Below are 27,715 nucleotides of genomic sequence, written 5' to 3' on the forward strand. Positions count from 1 at the left end.
GAGGCCTGGCGCTGCCCCTAGCAGGCCTTCACCAAAGCAGACTCTGGCTCTTGTCTATATTTAGCACAGGGTCTACAGATTGCAGCGAGTGCTCCGGGGCCTTGCGTTCAGACCGGGCAAGAACTGCTGCCATCCGTCTCAGCGCCCGGGTCATGCACAATCCCTGCTCACGCCAACATGGAGGTGAGGAGTGGTGGGACAGGACGGGCGCCAGCGACTGCGTACACGTAGACCTAACACAGAGATTCTCAACCCTTTTCATATCAACGCCCCCTACTTTAGTCCACATTAGAGTCATATAGACCCCTATTTAGACAGTCCTCCCCCATTGAGATTTTGTCTCTCAGACCCAAATCTGAGAATATTCTTTATTGTTAGATATGATTTTGTCCAGAATTACAGAGCTATCTGTAGTCTATTGTAGGCAGAGAGATAACAGATAAACTACCTGATCAAAAAAGCCCTTCTACATTCTCTAATTGTGTTAACTTATTGTAAATTAAATAATGTTGAAGTTTAATAATTTATCAATTTGCTGGGGAACCCCTGGAACCCCCCCATGGATGGACCCCATATTGAGAACCACAACACATGGGCAGAGTTGATCACATTCTGTCAGAGCATATGTCTTCAAAACAGAGGTGAGCATGTTTACAGTTATAGCTCAACCAAACCAAGACAGACTCACACATCAAGTCAAAGGCATCATTCATTTAGCTGTGTCAGTGTACAACCTTACTTTCTACATTGAAGTCCTGATCTTCTGTTCAGGAGTTAGGTGATTCAAAGCAGTGAGTCACAATACTGTAATCATGATGTCATGAGGTCATCCCACCTTTGCTCACAATCACAATAGTTTTGGGAATAGCTCTTTAAAGCTGCACTAAGTGCTGAGTCACGCCCGCTTGGTTGGTCGCCCATGGGGCCTTTTAAGGCAAGGAATTCCCCATTCATTTTTCCATTGACGTTTTGTAAAATCTTTATACAAATAATTTTACTTTTAAATTCAGTTACGAGATGAAAGTGACCATGTAACATTTGACTCGAAACCCCCCCCCACCCCAAAAGAGAGAAGAAAGAAAATCTGCTTTTTTTTGGTCAGTCCAATGTTTTATGGTCTCTCATCATCTCATACCTGAATCGCTTGGTTTGTCCAAGTAGAAGTATTTTAATAAGGATTTTAGGAAATGTCAATGGACAAATAAATAGGGAATTCAGCCCCGTTAGGGCCCATGCAGAACCCCAAAACCATACCCGACATAAAATAAATATATAACTCAATTAGTGAGGATGGGACTCTGTTGCAGCCCCACTTTGTGGTTTAGGCTGATTAGACAGGTGTATTTTTACATTAGTGCAGTTTTAAACCATGCATAAGTCTCTTAGGACTCCAAGATCCCCAAAGTACTTCTCCATTAGCATCAAAGAAAACAACAGTAATGTATGCCTGCAGAAATCTCTGCTCCTCTCAACCTTTCCATATCGTAATAGTATTTGAAATAAATCTGATGTTAGCACCAAGCCTCTTGTCGCTGGAGTGATACGTTCCTTGATAGGCTGCATCATCCCTCATTTTCCCTTTCGGCCGGCCATGTGACCCCTAACCTTTGCTTCCTCTGTCCCTGTCGCCACCCATCCCAAAGACTGTCCATCAGTCACAGCCCAGTGTCCCAGACACAGACGGCAATCACTCACACCATCAGCACAGCTCCAACAGGGCACTATTCTCATCTCGCTCCACCCACACAACTAGACAGTAAATGCCTCTCAAATCCCCCCTCTGCTGCCATGTCCATACCTCATTACATCTACAACTACATGTCTCCATCCTCAAGAGGGAGGAGCTTTTCCTGTTCTAAAAGAGTTGAGTACAGAAGAGAACAGTGTAATGCCTTTTTTGAATTACAGGCATATTTTATTCAAACGGTCATACACCAGATAATTGACTGTTTTCCAACTGTTTTCCAAGTTATCTTATTCTACAAAAACATTGAGAATTTATACATATAAAAAATAAAATACAAGACAAAGGTAAGAGGCAACACACATCTGCAATGTTGGTCATTTAGAGCCTGTCCAGAGAAACAACTCTCCACTGAGGGCTGTAATTTCTATTTTTATTTTCTAAATCAAGCCAGTACCCAATGAGGCAACAGGTGATCCCCCGTGGTAACAAATCTTTCATCAATGGTAGGTTTTATGACGGCCATGATAAAAATACAATTGAGAGAGGAGGATCTTTCATAGCTTCTGTGTTATGGTGTCCTTATTCTGCCCCAGGTCCCCTCCAAAAACGAAAAGAAAGAGATGTAGGGAGGAGGCTGTGATGTCGATTGCAGTCGTGGGTTGGGGGGTGGATGTTACACTCACTGGGCTCCGTCCCCGAGTCTCTCACATGGGGTAGTTCAGCACCACGTCCTGTTTGGCCAGCTCCAACAACATAGGATCGTCGAAGAACTTGCTGATACTGACATCCTCGCTCAGACCCTGTGAGGTAACAAACACAGGGCATCAGTCGAGAAAAACTGCAAATTAACTAATACACAATACAAGAAAAATTCTAAAACTGAAAAAACGGGCTTCTGCATTTAGGCTAGTTGAGAGATAAGGAATTTATATTTTACAATATTGTCATCCGGACCAAAATTTTCCATTTAAAAATGTTCTTCTTTTTGCCCTTGAATTGTATAATAAAAATCTGAAAACTATCTAAAATCCCAATTCTCTATTTATCTGAGTGGCAAAAAGGCAAAAAAGGACATATTTTAGAAATTAGAATACTGTTCTCAATTTTCAGATGTTCCAAATGTTTGTTTATAAAGAGAATATGGAACTGGACAGGATGCTCACCTTGCGCCTGCGGGTCTTGATCATGAACTCCCTGGCCAGGTGGGGGGCAGGCTGCGGCTCCAGAGGCCTGATCACAATGCTCTTGTCCAGGGGGTCACCGGGAACAATCTATGGGGAGGAGGGGGGGGTCATATTTAGAGGAAATCTTCCCTTCCTACAGTATCTAGTCAACGAGATGCAAGCTGACAACATAAGAAAGTAGCACGTCAGATTTGAAGCCTAAACTAGCAGAGTAGACACTTCCCATAGTAGCCTCAAACGCTTCACCAAACATTTTACTGATGTGCAAGTCTGTCCCATCGTTACTGAGTCAGGAACTTGTCCATCAACACGATGGAAAAGGCAACAAGCAAAGACCATCACTCCTTCAGTCTGACCGTCACTTCATCTGTGCAACGTTAGCATGTCGAGTTTTGGGCTTTTGAAAATTATTTCTTAAATCCATTATCTTGGCCGCCAGCTGACAGCGTGGCCTCTCGTCTCCCCTTGCCATGATCCATGATACATGCCTGCCGTGGGACAGGGGAGGGGCAGAGGAGATTGCTTAGGAATATTGGATCTTGTACAGTGGCCCTGAAGTGCTTCTACAGTGACCTTTAAGAGGCAGATCCTTGCCTGCTATGAGAGGGGTCGCACGGGACCAAACGAGAAGACCTGAACCTCCGGGGGGAGATTAAAATGGGAGGGAAGATGGGGGGGGGGGGGGGGGGAATAATCAATGGAGTGGCTGAGGCCCAATCAACAGATGGACCAAGGCCAGTTCCACACTGTGCCGGTCACATGCCAATACTGGCAGTACGTGATCACACTACTGAGACAGAAACAGCCTACAATCCAGGATTATTTATTTTTTTATTCTGAGGGTAGTGAAATCAATATTTGCTAACAGGAGAAACTCTCTTCTAAACACTCCGCTTCAAACTAAATGGCTCAAATCTGGAGCTGCTTCAAAGAATAGAGGGAATTCATTCGGGAAAGATCAATGTCAGCATCACTGGTAAAGCACCCAGGGGTTTCAAAAGCCCATTTGGGTATAGAGAAAAAGATCTAAGATCCTGTGGTTCCATGAAATGACAAAATTGAAACAAATGTTTTCCACTTTTGTTGTTGTTGTTTTGTGGTGATCTTTCTAGCTTCTTCCATCAAACCCAACATCCATGGCTTTCAATGATTAGGTCAAATTGATTCAAGCCTGGAAAGACCACATTATTGATCAGCTACAACCTTTTCTCCAGTGACTGGACAAACATGTAAGTGCATAATTCATATACAGTATCTCTCGTCCACCACTCGCAGCTCCACTCCAAGAGGAAAACCCTGTATGAACCAGTGCCTGAAATTCATCGTTCACATAGGGGGGGTTTATACACATACTGAACTTAACTCCTATTCCTACCTCAGACTGCATTTTGCCGCTCTCCTCCAATTGAAGGGATTCTCTGAACTATGCTGTAGTTTAGTTGATTGTCTCTTTCTCCATCTGTGTCCATAGTCTTTTGGTGGCTCCCTCTTCTCTCCATGCTCTACTCTTTCTCTGTACTCAGTCTCCTGGGTTTCACTAATTACAAATCGAGCAGCTCGTCATCGTTAAGTTCGAGCCACGCTGCTTGTGCTTCACCTTGCTAACTTTAACTATCAGAGGATCCGGAGCATTAATGGTTGTTTTTTTTACCGTGGCGCTGGGCCAGTGGCCCCACCGGGGTCATAAGATGGAAAAGTCAGGAGAGTCACTCACTCACTCAGTCAGGGACATTTAGTGAGTTTAGTGGTTAAAAGGCTGTAGCTAGGGATAGGAAGGTGGTAGAGTGGGGTTTCGAGGGGTGGGTAGGATTAGTGGCTAGGGGGATATGGGTGGTGTTGGGGTGAGTGGCGACGTGCTTTAAAGGTTTGTGCTTGTTAACGTTGACATCACTGGTCCTGCCATTTGCGCTACAACGGCAAGCGTTACAGATATACGTTTTAGCCAGTGGTCCATGTCTATAAATGTCTGCGGAAATTTCCCACATTATGAGTACCGGGAATTGATTAAATTATGCACTATACCCACTCCGGCCCTGTGAACATTTTAGAAACGTTTTCTTTTTCCTTCTGACAAATAACTTGGCTGTAAAGTAATTCAGTAAGTCATTAATTTTACCTGACACTGCCATAGAGTGTGCCAACGCACGGGTCAACCATGGAGGGGTGCGGTGGGGGCAGAGACAACCACACCGTACATAAAACCTGCTGACTCACTCCACATCAAAAGTAATTTAGCCAGAGTGGCAGACATGAGCACAAGGCTGGTCACTCTGCTACGCAAGCAGTGTATGTGAATGTGAGTGAGTGTGTGTGAGTGAGTGAGCGAGAGAGAGAGAGAGCGCGCGAAAGGAAACCAACTATCTCAATTTACTGGCAAAAGCTTGTTCAAAAAGCAGGCAATAGGGTTGGGCGAGAGGACGAATATATTTCCATTTATCTTGTTGTTAATGTGGCAAGAGCCATCTCTAAGCCAACTCACCGACCCCCCCAGAAGTGGTTTGGATAATCAGATATTCAATGCATCATCGCTGCATTTACACATGGTTTTAATGCCGTTTTCAGATTCCAATCCATTCCCCCAGGTTAATGCCCGATGTAAAACAAGTTTACATCTAACACATCTTGACATCTGACCTGCCAGTGGTGGAACACCGACAGGGCGAAGGCCTGTCCCTGTGTGTGTGTGCGGAGGTCTGTCTCAAAGCCGAAGGAGTCAATGGCCGGGATGAAAGCCTTGATGGTGTAGAGAGGAGAGCCTGGGATGGGGGCATCCTGGGTAACGTGACCCCTGTTTTTGGAGACAAACAGAAATACAGGACCAAATCAAAAAACAAACAAAAACCATAATTTTAAGTTGACCAGTATTATAGGCGTGCAACTAACAATTATTTTCATTACCTATTGATCTATTGTTCTTTTTTTGATTAATCGGCTAATCATTAAGATGTAGAAAATACAGACAAATGCCCATCACAAGTTCCCAGAGTCCAAAGTGTCTGACCAGCAGTCAAAAAACCCAAAGCATTCATTTTATAATGATATGAAACTGAGAAAGGCAGCAAATCTTAGCATTTGTAAAGCTGTAACCAGCAAATGTTTGTTGTTCATTTTACTTGGGAAATGACAAAAAAAAATCAAAAATTTAATTTATTTCCAATCGATCGACTAATCGACTAATCGGTTCAGCACCAGTGACGACGAGTACTTTGTATTCAACCTAATGGAATTGATCCTCAGTTCATGGTGTTGAGCCAAACTTCATGTCTTGAGTTGGTAATAATAGACGTCAGGATAAAGAGAGCGGACAAACCTTCTCCGAGCCAGAACTGTGTAGACAGCAGATACGCAGTCAGCGGGAGCCTGAACCTCCACAAAGTAATAGGGCTCCATCAGCCTGGGAGTGGCCTGGGACACAAAGAGCACACGTTACAGGGTTACAGTGAGAGGACAAAAGCCTGGAGGAACAGTGTTGCTACGCTGTATAAAGTTGACATGAGGAGTTATGGCAGCTGCAGGTGTGGATAATGAAAGAGGAGAGAGAGATGAGGAAAGAAGCCAAAAAAGTGAAAGAGCAACGCTAACGTGCCGCAATTAACAAAGAAGGCAAGTCAGCGAAATCCAGCAGCGTAATCATGCTAATGGTCCATTAGAGGAAGTGAGGATGAAAGGGGGGAAGCTAATGGACGATGGGGGAGAAGAATGGGGGAGTGATCTCACCATGAGGAAGGCGGAGTACACCACCCTCCTGGCTGTGGGGATGACCTGGCCTCCGCCTCGGTGGAGGGGCTCCTGGGCGATGACGGCATCCAGGATCTTAAACTTGACGTTCCTGATGGCTGATGGAGAGAAGAACGAGTTTTCTTTGTGCTGAATATATTGCAATGGTGCTATGAATTGCAGCTTTTTCTACGCACTTTCTCTTCCAGCAGACTTAAATGTCATAATAAAAGATGTGGGAGTTTGGACCTTTGGAGAGGCAGCATTTAGTAGTTATGGCCCTATACGTTGGAATAGAATAGGATTTGAGGAAAGTGGATAATATTATTTTTAAATGCCAGCTCAAAATCTGCCTTTTTGGTCTGGCTTTTCCCCCCTGATTTCCCCCCCATTTTCTCCCCAATTGTAGTTGGGCAAATTTTTTCCCCCTGCTGCCCCGGTCGCTGCTCCACCCTCTGCCGATCTGGGGAGAGCCGAGACTAGCACCATGCTTCCTCCAACACATGCACAGTTGCCAGCTGCTTCTTTTCACCTGACAAGGGGAGCTTCACCGGCAGGTTGTAGCACGTAGGAGGATCACGCTATTCCCACCAGTTCCCTTCCCCCCGACCGACCAGAGGGGGTGCTAGTGCAGCGACCAGGACACATGCCCCCAATCCGGCTTCCCACCCTCAGATGCAGCCTGTATGGATGCCCGACCAAGTCGGAGGTAACACGGGGGTGCGAACCTGCGACCCTCGTGTTGGTAGTCAGGGAATCTAACGCTATACTACCCGGATGCCCTTTTTGGTCTGGTCCATTTCCGGTCTTATCTACTGCACTTTGTTAGAAAGGTGATCTACAAATAAAGTTTTCATTGATTGAATTAGATGAATGTGTGGAATTCGCTTGAAGGCAGCACTCACGCTCATCACAGAGAGGCCCCTCCCTCGTGCCCCACTGGAAGCCCTGAACGATGCTGTCTTTGACTGAGCCGAGCAGCGCCTTGTCCACCTAGAGGGAAGAAACAGACACACACACGGTTAGGTGAGCTCCTCTTGCAACAACAGAGGCGTGCAAAACACACCAAAACAGCCGCTCCCATTATTATCTACCGTATGTACAAGCCCCACGCTGACTGTGCTATTTCCACTGTCACCACTTGGCGTCGTCTCGTCCGACGCTGTGTATGGTCTGTCGGACGTGCTGCAGCACGACACTTCCTGTGTGTGCTAGGGGCGTCATATGACGCAGGTCATGTGACTTCAGGGTGCTGGGCTCTTTCGGTACATGGTGTAGAGAGCAAGGCCTCATGCACAGTAATAGCCTAGTGTGGTGTGTGCACCCCAATAAATAAGTCAAATACGGGTTTTGTGTTATTTTATCCCCAAGTTTGAATGTGCTACCTCTCCGTTAGTACTCAATGCACCAGATCTGCAGTCCAAAGACATGCAGGACAGCTGAACTGATTACCCTAAATTGCCCATAGGCATGAGTGTGCTTGTGTGTAGTACCATAGCATAGCATAATATATAAGCTAATAAAAATATGTATAGAATGTACCGTATATGATGTAGTTAATGTGTATGTGTAGCTGTAGGATGTATATGATGTGTATATATGTACAACATATGATGTAGTATGTATATGCCTTTGAGCCTTGCTTGTGATAAAGAGCTATATAAAACAAGACTAGACTTGTACTCATATTGGATGTTTTTTTGTTTGTTTGTTTTCCTTGGGATTTGTGTGTGATTTCTTTCACATCTAATTATCACCAGACATCAATTGTCAGCTGTGCTGCGGTTACAAAGAAATGTGTGGCTCTAGAGACATTCAGAGTAGGTCCTGACAAGCAGCTTATCAATCGTTTTCTGCACTTCCCCCACCGAGCGGGTGTTCCAGATCTGACACTTTACTTGCAAACTCTTAACTCTGTTACTACAAATGAACACAAAACCTCAGTTTAAACCTCTCTAGAGACAGACCCTCGGCACCGGTTTAGCAGTAGTGTGACCGCCCCAGCTGATACAACCGCTCACCTCAGAAGGCAGGGTGTCGTCGACGAGGATGTTTGGTCCCGTGGTGTCGGGTCCGAAGGCCCAGATAGACCTGGCGGCCAGCAGATCCCAGTCGTACTTTGTCTGGAAGAACTCTCCCAGCTTCTTCCTGCCATGAGGCAACAAGACATCGACTGGTTGAAACAAGGTGAGGTCATTACGGCGGTGGGAACATTATGGAGATTAGTGGACAGGGGGGGCAGAGGGGTTAATGGAAGAGGAGAAATAGAGCGAAGGTTCCGTTTAATGGTGTGTGAAGTGTGTCACATCTCTGGCATCGCTGCACCAGCCTGGCAATGCTGAGCCCAGATGGCCTCACAGATGAGCAGAGTACTGAGAGCAGGCCGCTTTCCAACGGGAGACAAAACGCCGCACGATCGTGCACGTAATGGGGATGGGAAATTGAGTGGATGCTTCAATGCATGATTGAACTGATCAATATCAGTAAAGTGACATGTCACTTTACAGGACATGTCATTAATACGATGCATGTAAAAGCATCATATCCATTTACTCTCCTCTCAATAGTGAAATGTTCTACATCTATCAATTTTAAAATTTTGAAACATTGAAAACAAAGATTTTTGTTTCATTAAAATGGAATGGTCACTTCAGTTCTGAACATTCAAATCAACATTTGATAGTCTGTGTTGTTGGTTGATTGACTGAATTCAAATGATGGCACATGACTGACCGCATACAAAGGCAGACCTTCCACATCTGTAGCATCCTATGGCTTTGGGCAATGTCTTATAGAAGTGCAAAACTTAAAATTTGGTGAGCATCCATTCTTGAAAAATGATTAAAATATTTGTTCCTGCTTTGATTTCAGTCTGACTTTGGAGAAAGTACGTGAGAGCCAAATGAACAGAGGGGCTCTAGAGAAGACTCAATTAAAACACTACTGTTATCAAACTGGCACATGCTTGTCAAATCCATAACTGAAAAATGATGTAACACAACTAGGGATTCAAATGTAGATTACCTACAATCCTAATTACTGCACTTTTTAAATTACTAATTTGGCCGTGGGCATCACGGCCTCCACCTTCTGCAATGAAAGAATTTAATTTAAGAACCAGCTGTCATTCCTACATGCCTGCTCACCACTAACAGAGGGAGAAATAGCAGTGACTATAAAACACAAGAGATACTAATAATCCTTGTACCAAATCAGAGCGAGGAGGGAAATGGGGTAAAACTACGGACATATTCAACATGAAAGGGAAAACACAGCTTAACTAATGAATTAACTGATTAATTTCTATTAATTAAAGAATAATAAATGTGGTGTGAGTGTGTGGACGACACTGCTAGATCATACCTGTTCCATGTTATCTGCACCACCTCGTTCTCGATGTCCTCAGCCAGTCCCTTCTCCAAGGGCTCTGCAATCATCGTGATCTTATTCCTGTCAATCAAATCACACAGCTGTCAGTCAATTATTTCGGGGAGGGGGGGGAGCGACTCAGCCAGAGGGAAGGACTGACTCGAGACACAAGTCACTACACACATTTAACTTCACAACCAGAAACATATAACATCCAAACTTGCAGTCTAAAAAGTGTCAAAACTTGAAAACTTTGAGGTGTGGATTGCTGGTGAACTGTAAGTGTGGGTAATATTGATGATCTAAGAATGTGAGGTCATTCTACATTGTGTTAATTCTAAGTCGCTCTAGATAAGATCACCAGCTAAATGCCAAAAATGGAAAAATATTATATTGGACACGCACTTCTTGTTTGGCGTTTCAGCAAAGCACTTGAGTGATGACGTTTCCACTACCGTTTCACAGAACGTCACAACTGGGTCAGCAACCTGAGGGGGGGGGGGGGGGAGAAAAGCATAATTACAGAAAGAAACAAACCCATGATTTTATTCCAGAGTAAGAACCTCAGGTCTTGGAACTATGGAGTATTATTGAAGTATTCCATGAGTTACGGTAATCCACATTTTAAAGTGCGAAAGCAGTTAGAAAAGTGACCTTGATGTCGATCTCGGAGTACATCTTGCGCAGGTCGTGCATGACACAGTCCAGGTAGAGCTCTCCTGTGCCCAGGATCACATGCTCTCCAGACTCCTCTACCTGAAAGACACACGCACACACAGTCAATAATATTCTAAGCCCATCACTAGCTACAGTACTGAATTACTGTTATTTTGTGGTGGTTTTGGATTTGTTTTGGTCGACAAAACTAATTTTTTGAGGGCTACGGGACAGTCTAATTGCACAAAATCCACCCTTCCTTTAGACATCAAACCTAGAAGCACTCAGTGGTTTATGTAGTTTATAGTGCAGGGATTTTACGAGTGATGGGAAGCTAACATAGCAAGGCACTTGAGATACAAATGAGTTTAGATTAACATGGGGACCTGTTTGAGCGAGGGTTGATGTAGGTACCTTGGTGGTGAGAGAAGGGTAGCTCTTGTTGACCTTCCTCAGTCCGTCCAACATTTTAGGCAGCTCGGAGGGGTTGACGGGCTCCACGGCAATCTTGATGACTGACGCCGTGTTGAACTTGAGCGGCCTGAAGATCTGAGCCTGGCACAAAATGTTACAACAGTTGAAAGAATACTCGACTACTTCCCCATAAAGTCATGCATTTCTAATCTCTCAAACGGTGCGTTTCTCTCTGCCTCTCACCTCTTCATTCCCTCTGGGCTCTGTGATGGTGGCGGTCTTGACGATGGGCTGGTCGCAGCCCTCGATGAGAACCCAGTTACCGGCAGGCACTCTGTTAACTTCAATCTGGTATCTGAATAAGGTGGAGGAAGGAACGGCAGGACTTCACACAAACAACCATTGCTTTCTATGACTACAAAAAACAGAAACTCAAATCCTGCGTGTACCTGGCCACTGAGATCCAGAGGCGTCCCAAGGTGCAGACCTGCGAGTCCTCCTCGTCTTCGAGGGTGTAGTTCTCCCCCAAAACCTTGACGGGCTGGCCGGCCTGGATGGTCCCGCTCAGCACCCTGCCAAACGCATGGAACTGAACCCCGTCCTCAGTGCTGTACATCTTGGTGGTGTGGCACATCAGAGGGCCCTGAGGGCGAGGGAGGCAGGGGGGAGAGAGGGAAAGAGGGATATGAGAGAGGAGCAGGAAATAGGACCGGAAAGTCTTACCGCTGGAATGTAATTTACTCTCATACGACTTTAATAAGGCTTAGGGAATAAGGGAACTTGGAACATTGTGATCAATGTCCTTCATTGTCTTGTAGTGGCGTTTTTAACGGCTCACTCATTTCAAGCCAATTAAAGCAGCCTGCTGGCTTAATTTGCAGGAGCAGCTGGAATGACACTATTGATTTCCACTAGAAACAGATTCCACCCATTAGGAGGCAAGTCAGTGGATCTGCTTCTCGCCACAGCCCATAAACCAGCCTGTTGTTCCCACTCCGTCATACTCACATCAGGGTCGCATTCTGCCATGGCCTCCCCCAGATCCGTGTCCAGGCCTCCGGTGTAGCTGTGCTCTATCTTATTTTTAGCTCCCTCTAGTGGTGATGGAATGTGTTGCACGCACATGTCTACCAAGCCTGCGGGGAGAGTTCCATGCTTGGCTTCAGATTAATTTAATCACATTTACCAAAACCGTGACCATTTACCTTCCGTTTGCAATTATCATTACAAGTAGATAATCAAGAGAAGAACCAGGTGGATATGCCAACTCGGGTAGATTCCACAGCAGTGAAAGAGGAGCGCTGCAAAGCATACAATGTTATTTAAAATACTTCCAAGGGAGATTAGTATTAACCCTAACATACATGTTTTTGATGGTGGGAGGAACCCGGAACCACCGGGAGAACATACAAACTCCACACAGAAAGGACCTGGGATGGACCGGGGTTCGAACCTGGGACGTTCTTGATGTAAGGCAGCAGCACTAACCACTGAGTTTAACAACCCTTAGCAAGTGAGCCAAAAAGTTCATTTAGGGCACAAGTTGTAATGGCCCAGGGGGAATCTCCATGCATGCACTGTGATGGATCAGGCAACTTAGCGATACGAGACGTACCAGTGAACTCTCCAAAGAAGCGGTTACAGACGAGCCTCAGCAGGGGTCTAATGTTGAGCTTCAGCTCCTCTTTGGTCAGGTGGATTCCCAGCTCATCCAGAACCCTGGGGAGAGACGTGTCCACATCCCCGACCACCTGCAGAGAGAGAGGACAGGGAGAGGTTCAGTCATAAAGGAACCTGACATATTAACCTAGGGTTGGGCGATATGGCAAAATTATCATATCACGATTTTTTCAGGCAGGATCACGATCCACGATCTTATCACGATTCTTTTTCATATTGGTTTTTAAGACTATTTTGCAAGTTACTGAACAGTAGCCTACAAGTACAAACTAATTTCAGGGTTTGTATGGTCATGAGAAACCTGGGAAAAGTAATGGAAATTTAAAATACAATTTGTTTCATAAATATTTTCATGTTGTTCATTTACCCTGAGTTACAATAATTCATATGCTAAGAAATAATGTTCACAAGCATGCACATGCTCTATCTATCTATCTATCTATCTATCTATCTATCTATCTAGCGTTATCTATCTCTCTATCTCTATATGTATTGGTTCACTATTATTTCGGCTATACAGTAGGGTTGGTCGATGGAACGAATATATATGGGCTATCTGTGATTTGAGTCCACCTTCTGTTGCTTTTGTTGGGTGATCTGATCTTTCACGTGATTGTTGTCATTTTAATTAGCTAGTGATAGAGAGAGACCGACAGACGGAGAGAGAGAGCTCTCAGCTCTGTCTGCACGCGGCTCGGCATACACACACACACACACACCACAGCATTGAGTGCGAGAGGGGGAAACGGAGCTCACCTGCGAATATGAGGCAGGATGAGAGCAGATTAAGAGCAATGCCTCCTCGCATTTAAAATAACTTTGCGCCATGAGTTCCACTCTATCTGCCTGTCTCTCTACCCGCATGTTTGTTTAGTGTGCGTGTGTGTTGTAAAGGGGTTGCATTTGCGTTCGGGTCATTTTCATCACCATTCATTCTAATGAGCAGAGCGTGTGTTTAGGCTATTTTAATTTTTTTCAACTATCGTCCCGGCTCAGTCCCCAAATTAATTTCCAGGTACCTGACGCTATTTTTAACGTCCCCGGGATGACGGGAGGTCCTGTCGAGCCCTGGTTAAGTGTGTATGTGTGTGTCAAACAATCCCCCATCAGTGTTGTTGTCCTCCATGCTGCTGAACTTTGTGAAGTGAAAGGGGGGGGGGGGGACAACTTTGGAAGCGTCTTTCAGACATATAGAAATGCAACTGATGGAATGTGCACTGCATGTAGCACGATTCTAACGATCTGTCTGGAAAGGCACAAAATGTGAAGACATGTCAAACCTGTGAAAGGATCTTGTAGAGGGGCTCCAGGACAAATTCCACAAAGCTGCGCTGGGAATTACTGTTTGGTGCTTTCTTTGTGAACTTGCGCCTGAACAGAGAGGAGAAAAGCCACAAAGACAGAAATGCTGGGTTAGAAGAAAGAGGGAGAGGGAGAGGATCACTTAGCATCAAATATAAATACCAATACATTCGGTGAAGTCCAAAACAGCTACCGGTACTCACGTTTTGGGGTTGAAGTAAATGTCTCCCCAAAGCCTCTTGGCAAACTCATTATAGTTGATGTCACCTGCAAACCCAGCAGACAGGAGTTAGCCCTTACCTTGTTTCTCATCATTAAAATGTATAGTTTTGTACATACTGCTCAGTGTATAAAGTGAGGGAGGGTTTGTCCTGTCCGGTTTTTATGAGCGTGTGTACTGCATGTGCAAGAGAGTTGTCTCACCATAGGTGTCCGAGTAGATCTTTGCGAAGGACCCGAGGGTGAAACAGATACTGTACTGGGAGCTGGCGAAGCACACGTTTCCAAGGAGAGGAGACACCACCAAGTTCTCATCTGTGGAGTATGTGCTGAGAGGGAAGACAACAGGGTTTACTTTATGTTTCTGATTGTGTCAGAGCTCTTGGGTCTAGGGCTGCAACTAATGATTATTTTCATAATCGATGAATCTGTCGATTATTTTCTCGATTAATCGATTAGTTGTTTGGTCTATAAAATGTCAAAAGATTATAGCAAATGACAATCAGTGTTTCCCAAAGCCCAAGATGACACCCTCAAATGTCTTGTTTTGTCTACAACTCAAAGATAATATCAGTTTACTGTCATACAGGAGTAGTAAAGAAACCAGAAAATATTCACATTTAAGAAGCTGGAATCAGAGAAATTGTACTGAAAACGATTATCAAAATAGTGACTAATGACTGTCGATCGACGAATCGATTAATCGTTGCAGCTCTACTTGGGTCCATTAAGATAGTTTCTGTTTGCATAGAAAATGTGTACTCTAATATTATAGTAAAATTAGGGGTGAGGTGCTGGAGCTTAAAAGTATCAAGATGAATGAAAAGCGTCCGCACACTAAAATCTGTGCAAATATCTTAAGATATTTGCACAGATTTGAGTGTGCGGACGCTTCTTTTTTCATTCATACTATAACATTATAGAAAACCATTAACCCTCCCCGGGCTCTTAGTTGTAGATGCAGTGGGTTCCCAGTATTACCTGAGCAAACCATTGACCTCATCCACAATGTGGCGTAGTTTATAGTAAGCGTCTGTGGGAGGCAGCTTGAGCTCCACAATGAGCCGGTCCACCTTGTTGATGCAGATGGTGATGGCCAGACGCTCCTGGACCGCATGCTTGATCAGACGTTCCGTGTTCAGCATCACCTGGACAGAGGATCACACAGGACTTGGTTGTTATGGGAAGGCTGAATAATCAACGTGTGTAGAGGGGCTTAGTGCGGGATTTGGGAGAATGTGAAACAAGGAAAGAAGAGTGACTCACTCCTTCTGCTGCATCAATGAAGAGGACGATGCCGTCGGAGATCCGGATGCCAGATGTGACCTCGTCAGAGAAGTTCACGTGGCCTTGGAAGGGGGACATGAGGCTTTACGTCACTTTCCTCCATTCTGCACCAAAACCCAAACTGCAATCACCAAACAAAGATCCAGCCAACACACAGTACCTGGAGTATCCATGATGTTGAAGAGGTAGGATTTGCCTCTGGAGTCAGGCAGGACCATTGTGACAGGGGTACTCTTGATACCGACTCCTCTCTGGAAAAACACAAGGTAAAAAGTCACCCTCTGCAACCCTGCTCTTTTGTTCTGCAGTAATTTGGCAGCAACGTTTTGGCTTTCCAGGATGTGTGGGAACACCACACGATGTGCTCTAGGATGCAGGGGGAATGCAGTGGGGAATTATCATTATACCAGTCAACCAAAACACTCACCTCTTGTTCTGTGAAGAGGATATCTGTGTATCGGAGCTGAAAGGGAGAGAAAAATGTCAGCTGCTACTTCCATATAACCATTGAAAATAATTTTGCCTGGGGAAATAAAGTTTCTCGTCTGAGGAACTAAAGTTTAAGGAATGCAATGTGTAATAAACAAGCAAAGATTCCTGGAAACAGTACTCACATCCACGTCATCTCTCTTCCTGATCTCTGGGTGCGTCTGTTCAATCAGGCAGTCCACAAAACAGGTCTGAATGGAAATTAATTTGTTAGATCATGCATCCATTTTACTAGCATATGCTAAAAAAAAATACATTAATGCTACTGAGGAAAGTGAAAAAGAAGCATGTTTCATACCTAAATACACACACACACACACTTCAAATGTATTTCCTGTCCTTTAAAAAAAATCAACTTAAGAACACATGTGCTCCTAGGCAAAATGCCACCATAGAGACAACATAGTCCTCAGACAGCCAGCTGATAAGGCAGGGGGCGGGTCCAGCCCTGCAGAGGCTGGAGGCGGGGTCTAACCTTGCCATGGTGCAGGTGCCCACACAGGGTGATGTTACGGATCAGCTCAGGACTGTCCATCAGATCAGCAAGGAATCTGCAAAGAGGAAGGAGGGATATGTCAGTGAGTATGTTTACATGGAGAGAAATTATGTGATATTAACCAGATTAAGACAACAGTAATAGAATAGAAATGTCCATGTAAACGGCATTTTCTGATTACCTTAGCCTTAAGTTAAGGTAATAGTCGGTGTACGTTGTGTAGCATACCGGTAATAATCATATTAAGACATGTGGAGTATTCAGATTTGAGTTACATTATTGAAGGGCATTTTAGGCGTGTAAAACACCATAATCAAACTATTTCTCTCGATCAGAGAATTTTTGCTGCTTTAAGGCTTTTTCAACAAAAGCACCAATCTAACTGCTTGATGACATGCACTCTACCTCCGGAGGTTGCAAACTTCTTCACAGAAGAAAAATATTACTCAATAAGTCCCAGCATTTTTGGAGTGAGGGTGAGGCTGAAACTGTTACCACACATGGGCATCAAGACGTTTGTCTATTTGCTTTGCACCTTTAATAAAGGCTGTAACTGTCTGTGAGCTCCAGTGATTCTCCTTTGTCCTGTTAATCGGACTGTGCTCTGTGGCATGTGAATATGAATGGAAATAGTTCTAAAAGTAACCCATATAAACAGCTTAATGTGAAAATTGTCTTATTTGGAATAAGGCCAGTTGGATTATTGCTGTCCATGTAAACCTAGTCACTGTGAAAGATGTACTGTGCAACTTCAAGTAGAAAACACAATGTGAAATATAATAGGAAATACTGGAGACAATACAATACAAAAGCAGCTGTTGAGTGACATTCTGGATAAATCTTCAGACTACAAACAAAGAGCATGAGTTCATATCCAATAAGAAACAATTACATACTCCATATCATAAACAGTGGCCGGTAGCTCCTGCTCCATCAAGGTGAATTGCTTATTCTTCACAGGCTTGATGATGGGCTCTGGTGGGAGTGGAGAGAGAAAATATTGTCAGTATGTCTACCTTAACAGTGTGTGTTGACTCTGAGAGATTAGCATTCATCACACACCAATACGGATATGTTAGTGTACACTAACACTAAATTAAATAATAGCATTTCTATGTGCTTCACTGTACATCTGCAAATGTAAGTCACACTTTTCTTTGTTTCTAACCTGTGAGAGGTTGTGTGTCTTCCTCTTGGACGATAGTTTCCACTTCGGGCCCATAAACCTCCTCTGCTGTCGGATAGTACTTCTTATCCTCATGCAGGACCACCTCCATGCCCGGGACATCGTCATCAGCATCACCAGGGTCATCATCGTCATCTTCATCAGCCTTAAGAAGGACAGTATTTAATTAGTGCAAAAATGTGTGTGTGTGTGTGTGTGTGTGTGTGTGTGTGTGTGTGTGTGTGTGTGTGTGTGTGTGTGTGTGTGTGCGTGTGCGTGTGCGTGTGGGCGTGTGTGTGTGGGCGTGCACACACACACACACACACACACACACACACACACACTCAGCACAGACAGTCAATTCCCTGGTCAATAATGCTGCTACTGCTTCTGCTGAAGCATACCTCATCAACATCTCTGTCCTCTGCCTCCAGGTCATCATCGTCATCAGAGTCCAGCTCTGGACCGATGTAGTTTCCAAACTCATCATAAAGATCAGCCTCCATCTCGTAGAGAGCTGTGAGAAGGGGCGAAAGTTTGCTTATTGATACTGGTTATTTATATGTTAGTGGGTTTCCTAACATTAGGAATAGCCAATTATACAAGTAACAGAGTTCAAGTCTCCACCAGACAAATGCATGACACAAAACTGAAATAGTCCTGCTATGTACCTCTTTCTCTGGTATGTCACGCGCCAAACTCTCAGCCAAACTTCACATGTTTGATTATGAATTATGATTAACGTTAGCTAAGCTTCAATTCAGATGCTAACGTTTCATTTATACAACGTTATGCACCACCACACTTTTTGCAGCTGTTTTCCCAGTACAGAACAATTGAAACTGACAGCTTGACCGCTTAGGATCGTAATTTTAGGAGCACACTTTTTGTCTTTTCAATGACTATCAACTGCTTTTCTCACGTTAGCAAAGTGACTAGCATCTAGCATGCTAACATGCACTGAAATGAATGACTACAACGCGACGTTTGAGTTGCGTTGTTGCCGAGTTTAAGGTTTAACCGCTGTAACGATCGCTTTATGTATTGGACTGCAAGATGCAAATCACACTCACCTGTATTTCGTTACAAAGTAGTTATGTAAATATGCTTCCAAATCACTTGTGTTGGGTGTTTATTCAAAATATAAGATATAATTTTCCGCCATGCGCAAAAAACACGACTTCCGTCTTTTCTTACTCTAGTTTAATGAGCGACGGTTCGCATCCAACCTTAAGACTCACTACCGCCCCTGCTGTTGCGGCATGTGGACAATGGCTCATCTTCGGTACACTGCATAAAGCCTATCAACGTATGCTATCAATCAAGGCATGTGAAAAGAGCGTTACAATAATCTAGATGAGATGATACAAAGGCGTGAACAATCATTTCTAGCTCAGTTTGGGACACAACAGCTCAAATAAATTACCCCCTTCTTTTGGCTGGGGACCCCCTCAAGGACCCCTGCTGGGGGTCCCCGGACCCCCATTTGAGAACCACTGGTCTACTCTACAATACTGAAAAGTGCCTAACTAAATGATATATAATGGGCCGCCTATATAGATCTGTGTCTGTGATGCGTGTTCAGTCTGATTTCATATAATTTAGTCTGTAAATGTAGGTTTGGTTTTTAGTTCAGTCTACATTACTCAAGTTATTTTAGTTGAGTTAGTTTAGCAGCAAGCAATCCTCATATAGTGCTGAATAGTGTCAACTGACCAGGTCAGGGGCCGAAAATGCATGTTAATGTCTAGAAATGTGGGCATTTTCAGATATAGAGAGTTAGTTATTAAAGCATTATTGACACACAAAATAATTATTTTGAAAAGTCTAAATAAATAAATAAATAATCAGAAAAATCAGATCATCTTTGTAGAGCAGGATTAATAGAGAAACTAAATATTACATAACCTTATAGCCTAATTCCACTCCCTAATTCTCATCAGAAACGTTTTTAATTCATCATTATGCATGGCAGGCCTATAGCTTCATTTCTATCAGTGTTGACTTCTCCTGGATTTCAGTATTGTCTTATGTAGCCTAATTACACTTGATTAGCTTACTCGCTATAAGGGGTGGCTGTAGCTCAGGAGGTAGAGCAGGTCGTCCACTAATCGCTTTGGATAAAAGAGGTCGGTGGTTCAATTCCCACCTCCTCCAGTCTGCATATCGAAGTGTCCTTGGGCAAGATATTGAACCCCAAATTGCTCCTGATGGTGTGCCAGCACCCACTGGTAGCTTGTCGCCATCTGTGTATGAATGGGTGAATGTACCTACTGATTGTAAAGCGCTATATAAATGCAGGCCATTTACCATACTCATTTGGCATTTTTTGTATGACATATATGAACATAATGGGAGAACTTCAGACCCCAAGGAAGAGGGGACATGGGGTTTAGAGTAGGTAGATTGGCTGGTGGTTGATGAATAGTCTTAAATGTTTAGTGTGAAATGTGTTATGAGCAACATGCTTACTGAATTGATCTTTGTCAATGAGGAGTAATGAGGTTTGACAGTAAATTCAGACACAGGCAGCATTTCAGTTGATGGCTTTATTCCTGCTGGTGTTAATAGATTCCTAAGTAGGCCTGGCCTACAAAGAAACAAAACATACATGATAAACAAGGAACATACAAACATACATAATAAACAATACTCATACATTTTCAAATTATAGATTGATTCCTCACTGAGTGACACATTGTGTTGATATAAATACTGTAGTTTGGTCATTTATTTTCAGACCTACCATCAGATGGTAGTGTTTCTCTACTTTCATTTACGCAGTTAATTTAAGACTTGACATTTAAAATAAGTGCTATTTATAAGACACACCCTATTGCTCTAATTACTCAATAGCAACCCATCAGTTGGTTGTCATTTTTTATTGTACATAGCCGAACAGTAATGGAACATTTTTCTTTTTAACATATCAAGGCAATTAACCATGATTGTTGCCCTACTGACTCAGTTTAACACTTGACAAAAAAGTAATGAGGCTTTTGTCAAAGCATATTGAGGGGATCTTCACTTCTTAAAACGAAACAAAATAAAATACACTCACTATCACCTATTCAGTTAACGATTACAATATCCTTTACTTCCGCATCATTTGATGTATAACATAGTGTGGATTAATCAGAACTGTCTGGATACAGTGACTAACAGTGACAGCGGCAGCTGGCCGGGTTCCATAATAATTAACCTGGTGACATTGTTATGGGCGGGGCCTCTGTCTGCAGACTGACCTCTGGACCAAAACGTGAGGAGCTGGACTGCGACCACACGGGCTGGATGGCACAGAGCCAAGAACAATGTTTATTCACTGAGCAGACAACTTTATTGTTTTATAGCTTTAGAAATGAGTGTGATCTTCAGCTTGTGAGGCTATTGTACCTGAGAATATAGCTCCAAGTGTCTTGATAGATGTGTGTGTGTGTGTGTGTGTGTGTGTGTGTGTGTGTGTGTGTGTGTGTGTGTGTGTGTGTGTGGTGTGTGGGTGTGTGTGTGTGTGTGTGTGTGTGTGTGTGTGTGTGTGTGTGTGTGTGTGTGTGTGTTTGCGTGCGTGCGTGTGTGTGTGTGTGTGTGTGTGGCAGTGTAGGTCTACATCACTCAACCCAGCCCCTTATCCCCTACATCTCTCTCCTCTGTGTGTTTTCTCCCCATCTTCACTTCTACTCTGCCACCAGCTTCCTGAGTCGCTGCACCACCTCCTCGGCGCTGGCCCAGGGGACTGTGACAGCCTTGAACTCCCCCGGCATGGCCTCATGGGTCTCCGTGATCAGCCGGTGCATGGGGAAGTCCCGCCGCGGGAAGGCCACGTCCCGGGGCCCCAGGGCCAGCGCCGGGCAGAAGTCGTTGGCGCCGTCACCCACGTAGAAGATCCTCTGGTAGGGCCGGCCGCGTTCCTGCGTCCTGCGGGCAACGTAGTCGCGCACCACCGTCTGCTTGCACATGTTCTCGGGGCACCGCTGGCAGTCGTGGGAGTGGAAGGGCCGCAGCACCAGCCGCCCGTCCTTGTTGAAGGTGGCCGGGTTGGTGAAGACCCTGTGGAAGAGCTGGCGTGCCCCGGCCCGGCGCAGCCACGACTCGATGAAGAAGGCGTTGGCGTCGGACAACAGCACGATCTCAAAGTCCTGCGGCGGGCGAGTGCGGAGGAACTGGAAGAGGGTGGGCATGCCCGGTGTGGCCGGTAGCTTCTCCATGACGGCGCGCATGTCGCTCTCGGTCACACCCTGCTCCGACAGGTAGGCCAGCACGCGCTGCATGTACTCGTTGTAGCGGCCGGGCTGGTAGGTGTCCTTCAGCCAGCCTGGCAGGTGCTGCGCCGGGGCGGTCTGCACCACCATGTCGTCGCTGGTCTCATCCACGATGGTCTCGTCGAAGTCGAAGAAGATGAGGAAGCGCATGGCGGGGGAGATCTGAGCCGAGTGGGAGGCCATGTTTTCGGAGCGTCTGGATCGCGGGGGTTCCTCCTCGCCTGGGGGATGGGGTGGGACATAACAGCAGTTGAAGATAGAGTCCCCCATGACTGACTGTCCCACACCCGTTACTGATGCATACATCAAAACACTCGGCTCCTGCTCGCCCGGCCTCTCTTCCGCATCCCACGCAAGGTGGAGGCTACCAAGGTTGCCCTGCTGAAACATTAGTGTATAAATAAACAGGGAGGGGGCAGTGATGGAGACAGAATCAGAGGGAAGGATTTAAGATGAGAAATAGACACAACTACAGAATTTGAATGGGAAAGACATAAAAAAAAAAGAGGTAGCGATATCAGCCTGCAGCCTTTTTCAACCTGGAGGAATCAAGACAGCATCCAGCAGGCGGGTGGGGTGGGGGTGCTCACATCAATAACAGCATTATCCATGCTCTATGCACCCCCCCCCCCTTCATAAGTGCATATTTACAGCTCAAGTACAAAATGTACAGTATCTAATTGAGTAATTCAATTAGATTCTTGGGCCCAGGTGCCCTCCATGTCCTGTTGGTAATCCAGACATCAGTGTGATGAATTAAAAAAGTGTCTCCTGTGACCTCTAATTCAAAGGTCAAGCAAGCACGCAATCAGCCACAAATGACATGAACTGAGTAAACCCTAGCTATATAATTGATATAACAGGTTTATAGAGGATGCACACAGCATATATCGCTCTGTAACATACCTAGTCGGTTGTGTCTGCAGTGGATCTCTGGTCTCAGGCAGCACAAGGCAGCGCAAGCAGGCTTTTCAAGCTGTAAGGCAGCCTAAAGGGCATGGGGGGGGGGGGGGGGGGGGGGGGGACGATTTATTCAATACAGAATCACATGAGATAACATGTCATATGACAAGTGTGCTTTCACAGATCCCCACCCCCTTAGAAAAATCGTCAATCTATCCACTGTTATAAGACATATACCGGTAGTAACATTAGCTACTCCTATATTAGCATTACAGTAATCCCACGACATAGGAATACTACAGGTATTTAATGCCACCACTACTGAGTCACAATACAAGCCCACCCAGGATTTTATAGGATCCAATTATATTAGGAGATATTATAATAGGAGATATAAATTAATGACACAAAATATGTAGGCCAATAAATATATAGGATTAAACATGTAATGCATGTATTAACATTTTGCACTGTCTCTGTAGTTATATTACCAGTATGCACATTACCTTTTTTAGGCTATTTATCTTAATACCTCTTCTATTATCTTCTGTACTTTATTTTCGCCTGGTAGCTGTTCTGCCAGTTGCTGCTGTGGCACTCTTAATAAAGTGATAAGATCATTATAACTCATTAGGCTACCACACAACTCATAGCAATGAAGCATTTTCTTTTTCTCGGAAGGGCAATTTCCAAAGAAATTCCCAACAATGAGATCAGGTGCCTGCCTGTCCTGAAAATAATTTGTCAGTCTGCCAGCTGGTCTTGGTCCAGCCCACACAGACACACAACAACAATAACTCGATGGAGAAAAAAAAAAAATGTACTGGCTATAAAAGAGCAAAAATATATCACCGGCGCTGGATCTGTCGCACAATGTCCACAAGCTGTCCCCGGTCAGCTCCGTTCGGGTCTCGAGATGTCCCGGTTCTCCGGTGAGACGCGTAGTTTTATGTGACCGTCCAAACAGCCGGTGCTGCTGGGGACGTGACCGCGCCTCAGAGCCCGCCCCTTGAAAGTACTGAGCGCGTTCACGGTCTCTCCAGGAAAGAGGGAAGGAAGCATTTGTGCGTGTTGTGTTATCTCAGCAGCAGAGTGGAAAAGGAAGAGAGGGAGAGAGGGAGGGAGAGAGGGAGGGAGGGAGGGATGGTTGATGGAGAGAGCGAAATAAACAAATAAAGGAAAAAGGCAACACTTTAAATAACGGTAATACATAATGATTAACGGTTAGTTAATGCTTAATGCTTAATTTAACCTAAAAAATGAAAAAATTGTATAGATCATTTTATAAAGAAAAAGTATTATTTTTTACTTAGGGTGAATGGAGGTATTATGGGACACTTTTTGACTTTTCGCCTTGTGGAAGCTTTTTTGCCATCAATTTAAAAAAATAGCCCAACACATGATACGTTTCTGTAATAGTCAAGATGTTACCTAACCTTCTGAGGTGGAATGAAGGTTACATATTCCAAGGAGGCGTGGCATCCTCTTTTGTGTGAACTGACCCAAAATCCCTTTTTTCTGTAACGTTTCGTATTATGGGACAAAATGTTTCGTATTATGGGACAGATGCCTTATGATGAATTTAGGCTAGTGTAAGCATTTACTGCACAATTTAATTCATACTTTGATATAATCTGACATGCACATCTTACTTTTCCTATTCATCTTTATAAATTAACACTCCGTGTTCATTTAAACTGTTTTATTTAATGTTTAAAACTCTGTAAACAATTCAAACAACAATCGGCCTGCCCTCACTGTCACAACAACCCCCTTAGTTGTTGAGTTAACAGTAGGTTAGGTTTAGGATGATTACGTTGAGGGGTGGGGTTAGGGTTAGGATGATTAAGTTGAGGGTTAGGGTTAGAATGATTAAGTTGAGGGGTGGGGTTATGGTTAGGATGGTTAAGTTGAGGGTTAGGGTTAGGATGATTAAGTTGGGTGGTGGGGTTAGGGTTAGGATGATTAAGTTGGGGGGTGGGGTTAGGGTTAGGATGATTAAGTTGAGGCATTGGGTTATGATGGTTAAGTTGAGGGTTGGGGTTAGAATGATTAAGTTGAGGGGTGGGGTTTGGGTTAGGATGATTAAGTTGAGGGTTAGGGTTCGGATGAGTATGTTGATGGTTGGGGTTAGGTTTAGGATGATTAAATTGAGTGGTGGGGTTATGGTTAGGATGATTAAGTTGAGGGTTAGGGTTAGGATGAGTATGTTGGTGGTTGGGGTTAGGGTTAGGGTTAGGATGCTTAAGTTGAGGGTTGGGGCTGGGGTGATTAAGTTGAGGTTTGGGGTTAGGATGATGAAGTTGAGGGTTGGGGTTAGGATGATGAAGTTGAGGGTTGGGGTTAGGCTGATTAAATTGAGGGTTGGGGTTAGGGTTAGGATGATTAAGTTGAGGGTTGGGGTTAAGGTTAGGATGATTAAGTTGAAGGTCAGGCTGGGATGATTATGTTTAGGGTTGGGGTTAGGGCTAGGATGATTCAGTTGAGTCTATTAATATTAACCAATTGAAGTGGTCAGCTTTTTTTTGCCTGCCTATTTGTTGGTAACCACTAATCTATTCTAGAGAATAAACAATGGTTCTCTATTGCAAGGTTGATCATTTTGTTTATTAGCAAAGCCTTTTAGCACTGTCCCATAATATGAAAACATACTGTCCCATAATACGAAACTGTGTTTCGTATTATGGGACAAAATGAAAATAACCTAATTCCAAAAATAAAACTTTGTTTTGTTTTGTTTTTGTTTTGTTTTTGGTTGCAAACATGCATCATATTCATGTTCCATCAAAAGTTTGTGCAATATATTAGCTATGAGAATTTTATGACCTTATGATGAAAACTAGCTAAAGCTTATGTCATTTTCCTCACCTCATGCCCTGCAGGGTTAACCTCCTGTTTGAAGCTTGCCCCGCCCACATATGTGATGTCACACCAATGAGGGCATGCGATTTTGATTGTGTAGTTTCACAGGTAGGGCTCAGAAAAAAAAGTTTTTATTTTCACTCATCAGGCAAGAAAATATAGCCTCTATAGCTTAAGTGTCCCATAATACGCTATGTCCCATAATACCTCCATTCACCCTACTGTAGTAAGCATTAAATAACCCTTAGTAATGCTTACCTAGGTTTAGTTAACCCTAACCAGTGACTAATAACTAAACCATTACACATGTATAAATTAATACTTAGTTACTATGAACACCAATAGTTAACTGTTAATTAAGGGTTAGTTAATTGTTATTAAGCATTAAGCAAGTGTTAGCAATAAAGGATGGACAAGGAGAAAGTGTACAGTTGCCTTCCTGAATATCGGCCAGCAGACAAGTCAGGCGCCTGGGTCAATATTTGCCACTGAAGTAGCCTACCAGAGAAGACCAGAGAAAGACTGCAAACTGTTAATATATGCTCACAACACTGTCCCAGCCAGCAGCCACACATTTCCAGTGGAGAAAAAAGGAGCTTCTTGGATACAAATTGAATTACCAAGTAAAGTGCATGTCTAGTGCAACAGTTAAACAATGTACATCTTCAAGGATAGATAGCGGCACAAAAAGGCATTTTGTGTCCCTATCCTTGAAGATGTACATTGTTTGTTTAACTGTAGACATGTACTTTACTTCATAATTAAATTAGTCTCCTCCAAGTATCCAAGAAGCTCCTTTTTTCTCTTCTTATATACTTTTGGCCCGCTGAGCTTTCTTGTGCCACATTTGTGAATGTTCCCGCTACACAAAAGCTGTGACAGTGATTTGGGGCGTGGGATGAACTCTTGTCTCGCTTCTGGGTGTGACGATCACGTTTTAGCCTTGACAGATGAGATCTGGGTCAAATAATATCTATAGAGCTGTGCCTTTTATGACTTGTTGTTTTAGCCTACTTTGCAGCTGCTCGATGGCGAAGTTGAGACAGTCACTGGAAAACCTTTGAATAACCTCTAGACTCAACCCACAACAGGTTAAGCAGGTTAAATCACTGTAAAAACAAACAACAAACAGCCATAATTATTTGCAAGTAGTGTTTGAGCTGAGTGTGGCTGTGAAACTTCATTACTGTCCTCAGGCACTGAAGAGCTGCAGGGCAGCCTCGTGCTCACCTAGCCTGGTAAACCATCCAGACACGTGAACTCACATCACGTGACCAGATGGCTTACCAGCCTAGTGCTTATGTACCAGGAAGTGTCCCCAAACTGATGACCTCCGGCCCCTGCTGAAGTGTCTTTGAGCAAGACATTACATAGTATCCTGACCTCTGACCTCCTTTCAAGTGGGGAAAATACAGTTTCACAACAATGACGTTTCTCAACTTGCTGAGTGTTTAGGGCTCGTCATGTGTAGACTGAGTTTTAGGTAGTATGTGCTGTTTATGTGTTTAGGGCTTGTCATTGTGTAGAGTGAGTTTTAGGTATGTGCTGTTTTTGTATTTGTAATTTGAATGATTTACGATGACCTTTTCCCCTTTCTTTTCTTACTGTGACATCGGCCCGCAAAGAAAAAAACAGATGCAAAAGAGCCTGGTGGCTAAATCTGGCCTATTTACACTTGATTTTAAATGTTCATTGATATGCATGCACTGTCTGTTCCCATTTATAATAGATAGGCCTACATCTTAAATCTTACCCTAGATAAATAGTGTCACACATTCCATTATTTCAAATCTGAAAGATGGTGGCGTTTCCCCCTCGACTAATCACTGCAAAACATTTTGCGTTAATGACGCTGGTTTCTTGTCTCTGCGCCGCACAGTCGACAAAACCTTGTGAAAACATTTATGATAAACAGCAACTTTTTAGATTGGTGAAAACATGTCTGAAAACACGACGTTCTCTACCCCCCTCTCCTTATCTGCCTGCTGACAGACGCGGCCTCCCTCCCCTCCTCCTGCCTCTCCTCTG

General features: G+C 44.0%; 2 protein-coding genes across 5 annotated transcripts; both read right to left on the bottom strand.

Annotated features, from left to right (window-relative positions):
* Positions 1-1,879: 1,879 nt before the first annotated feature.
* eftud2 (elongation factor Tu GTP binding domain containing 2) lies at positions 1,880-18,859 on the bottom strand. The gene is made up of 28 exons (XM_083650172.1): positions 18,740-18,859; positions 18,071-18,183; positions 17,670-17,832; positions 17,398-17,476; positions 16,481-16,556; positions 16,131-16,196; positions 15,944-15,979; positions 15,677-15,767; positions 15,496-15,578; positions 15,211-15,377; positions 14,434-14,558; positions 14,214-14,277; positions 13,989-14,079; positions 12,644-12,779; positions 12,037-12,164; positions 11,478-11,671; positions 11,272-11,383; positions 11,029-11,169; positions 10,612-10,713; positions 10,363-10,445; positions 9,952-10,038; positions 8,610-8,736; positions 7,494-7,581; positions 6,589-6,707; positions 6,182-6,276; positions 5,506-5,659; positions 2,851-2,958; positions 1,880-2,487 (listed from the first exon to the last, which is right to left on the bottom strand). Exons 2-28 carry the CDS (start codon positions 18,170-18,172, stop codon positions 2,392-2,394), a joined length of 2,913 nt encoding a protein of 970 aa, XP_083506298.1. The 5' UTR covers positions 18,173-18,183; positions 18,740-18,859; the 3' UTR covers positions 1,880-2,391.
* A 1,347-nt stretch (positions 18,860-20,206) lies between these two features.
* Positions 20,207-23,820, bottom strand: phospho1 (phosphoethanolamine/phosphocholine phosphatase 1). 4 transcript variants are annotated; one of them, XM_083648510.1, is made up of 4 exons: positions 23,678-23,820; positions 22,829-22,910; positions 22,227-22,300; positions 20,207-22,143 (listed from the first exon to the last, which is right to left on the bottom strand). In XM_083648510.1, the coding sequence occupies exon 4, from the start codon at positions 22,103-22,105 to the stop codon at positions 21,338-21,340; it is 768 nt and encodes a 255-aa protein (XP_083504636.1). In that variant the 5' UTR covers positions 22,106-22,143; positions 22,227-22,300; positions 22,829-22,910; positions 23,678-23,820; the 3' UTR covers positions 20,207-21,337. The 4 variants fall into 4 exon arrangements, with proteins under 4 accessions (XP_083504636.1, XP_083504635.1, XP_083504633.1 ...); XM_083648509.1 differs by lacking the exon at positions 22,227-22,300; XM_083648507.1 differs by having other exon boundaries at positions 20,207-22,300.
* Positions 23,821-27,715: the final 3,895 nt, after the last annotated feature.

Source organism: Poromitra crassiceps (assembly GCF_964638095.1).
Source record: "Poromitra crassiceps genome assembly, chromosome: 13".
NCBI lineage: Eukaryota > Metazoa > Chordata > Actinopteri > Beryciformes > Melamphaidae > Poromitra > Poromitra crassiceps.

What these genes read in the sequence shown, in the direction of transcription:
- eftud2 (XM_083650172.1), bottom strand. Translation starts at nt 18,172, where the DNA reads ATGGAGGCTGATCTTTATGATGAGTTTGGAAACTACATCGGTCCAGAG. An exon ending in GATCTACTCGGACACCTATG is followed by an intron (nt 14,278 to 14,433) that starts GTGAGACAACTC and finishes CTGGGTTTGCAG; the next exon opens with GTGACATCAACTATAATGAG. An exon ending in TGTACTCCGCCTTCCTCATG is followed by an intron (nt 6,277 to 6,588) that starts GTGAGATCACTC and finishes TTTGTGTCCCAG; the next exon opens with GCCACTCCCAGGCTGATGGA.
- phospho1 (XM_083648507.1), bottom strand. Translation starts at nt 22,228, where the DNA reads ATGTATGCATCAGTAACGGGTGTGGGACAGTCAGTCATGGGGGACTCT.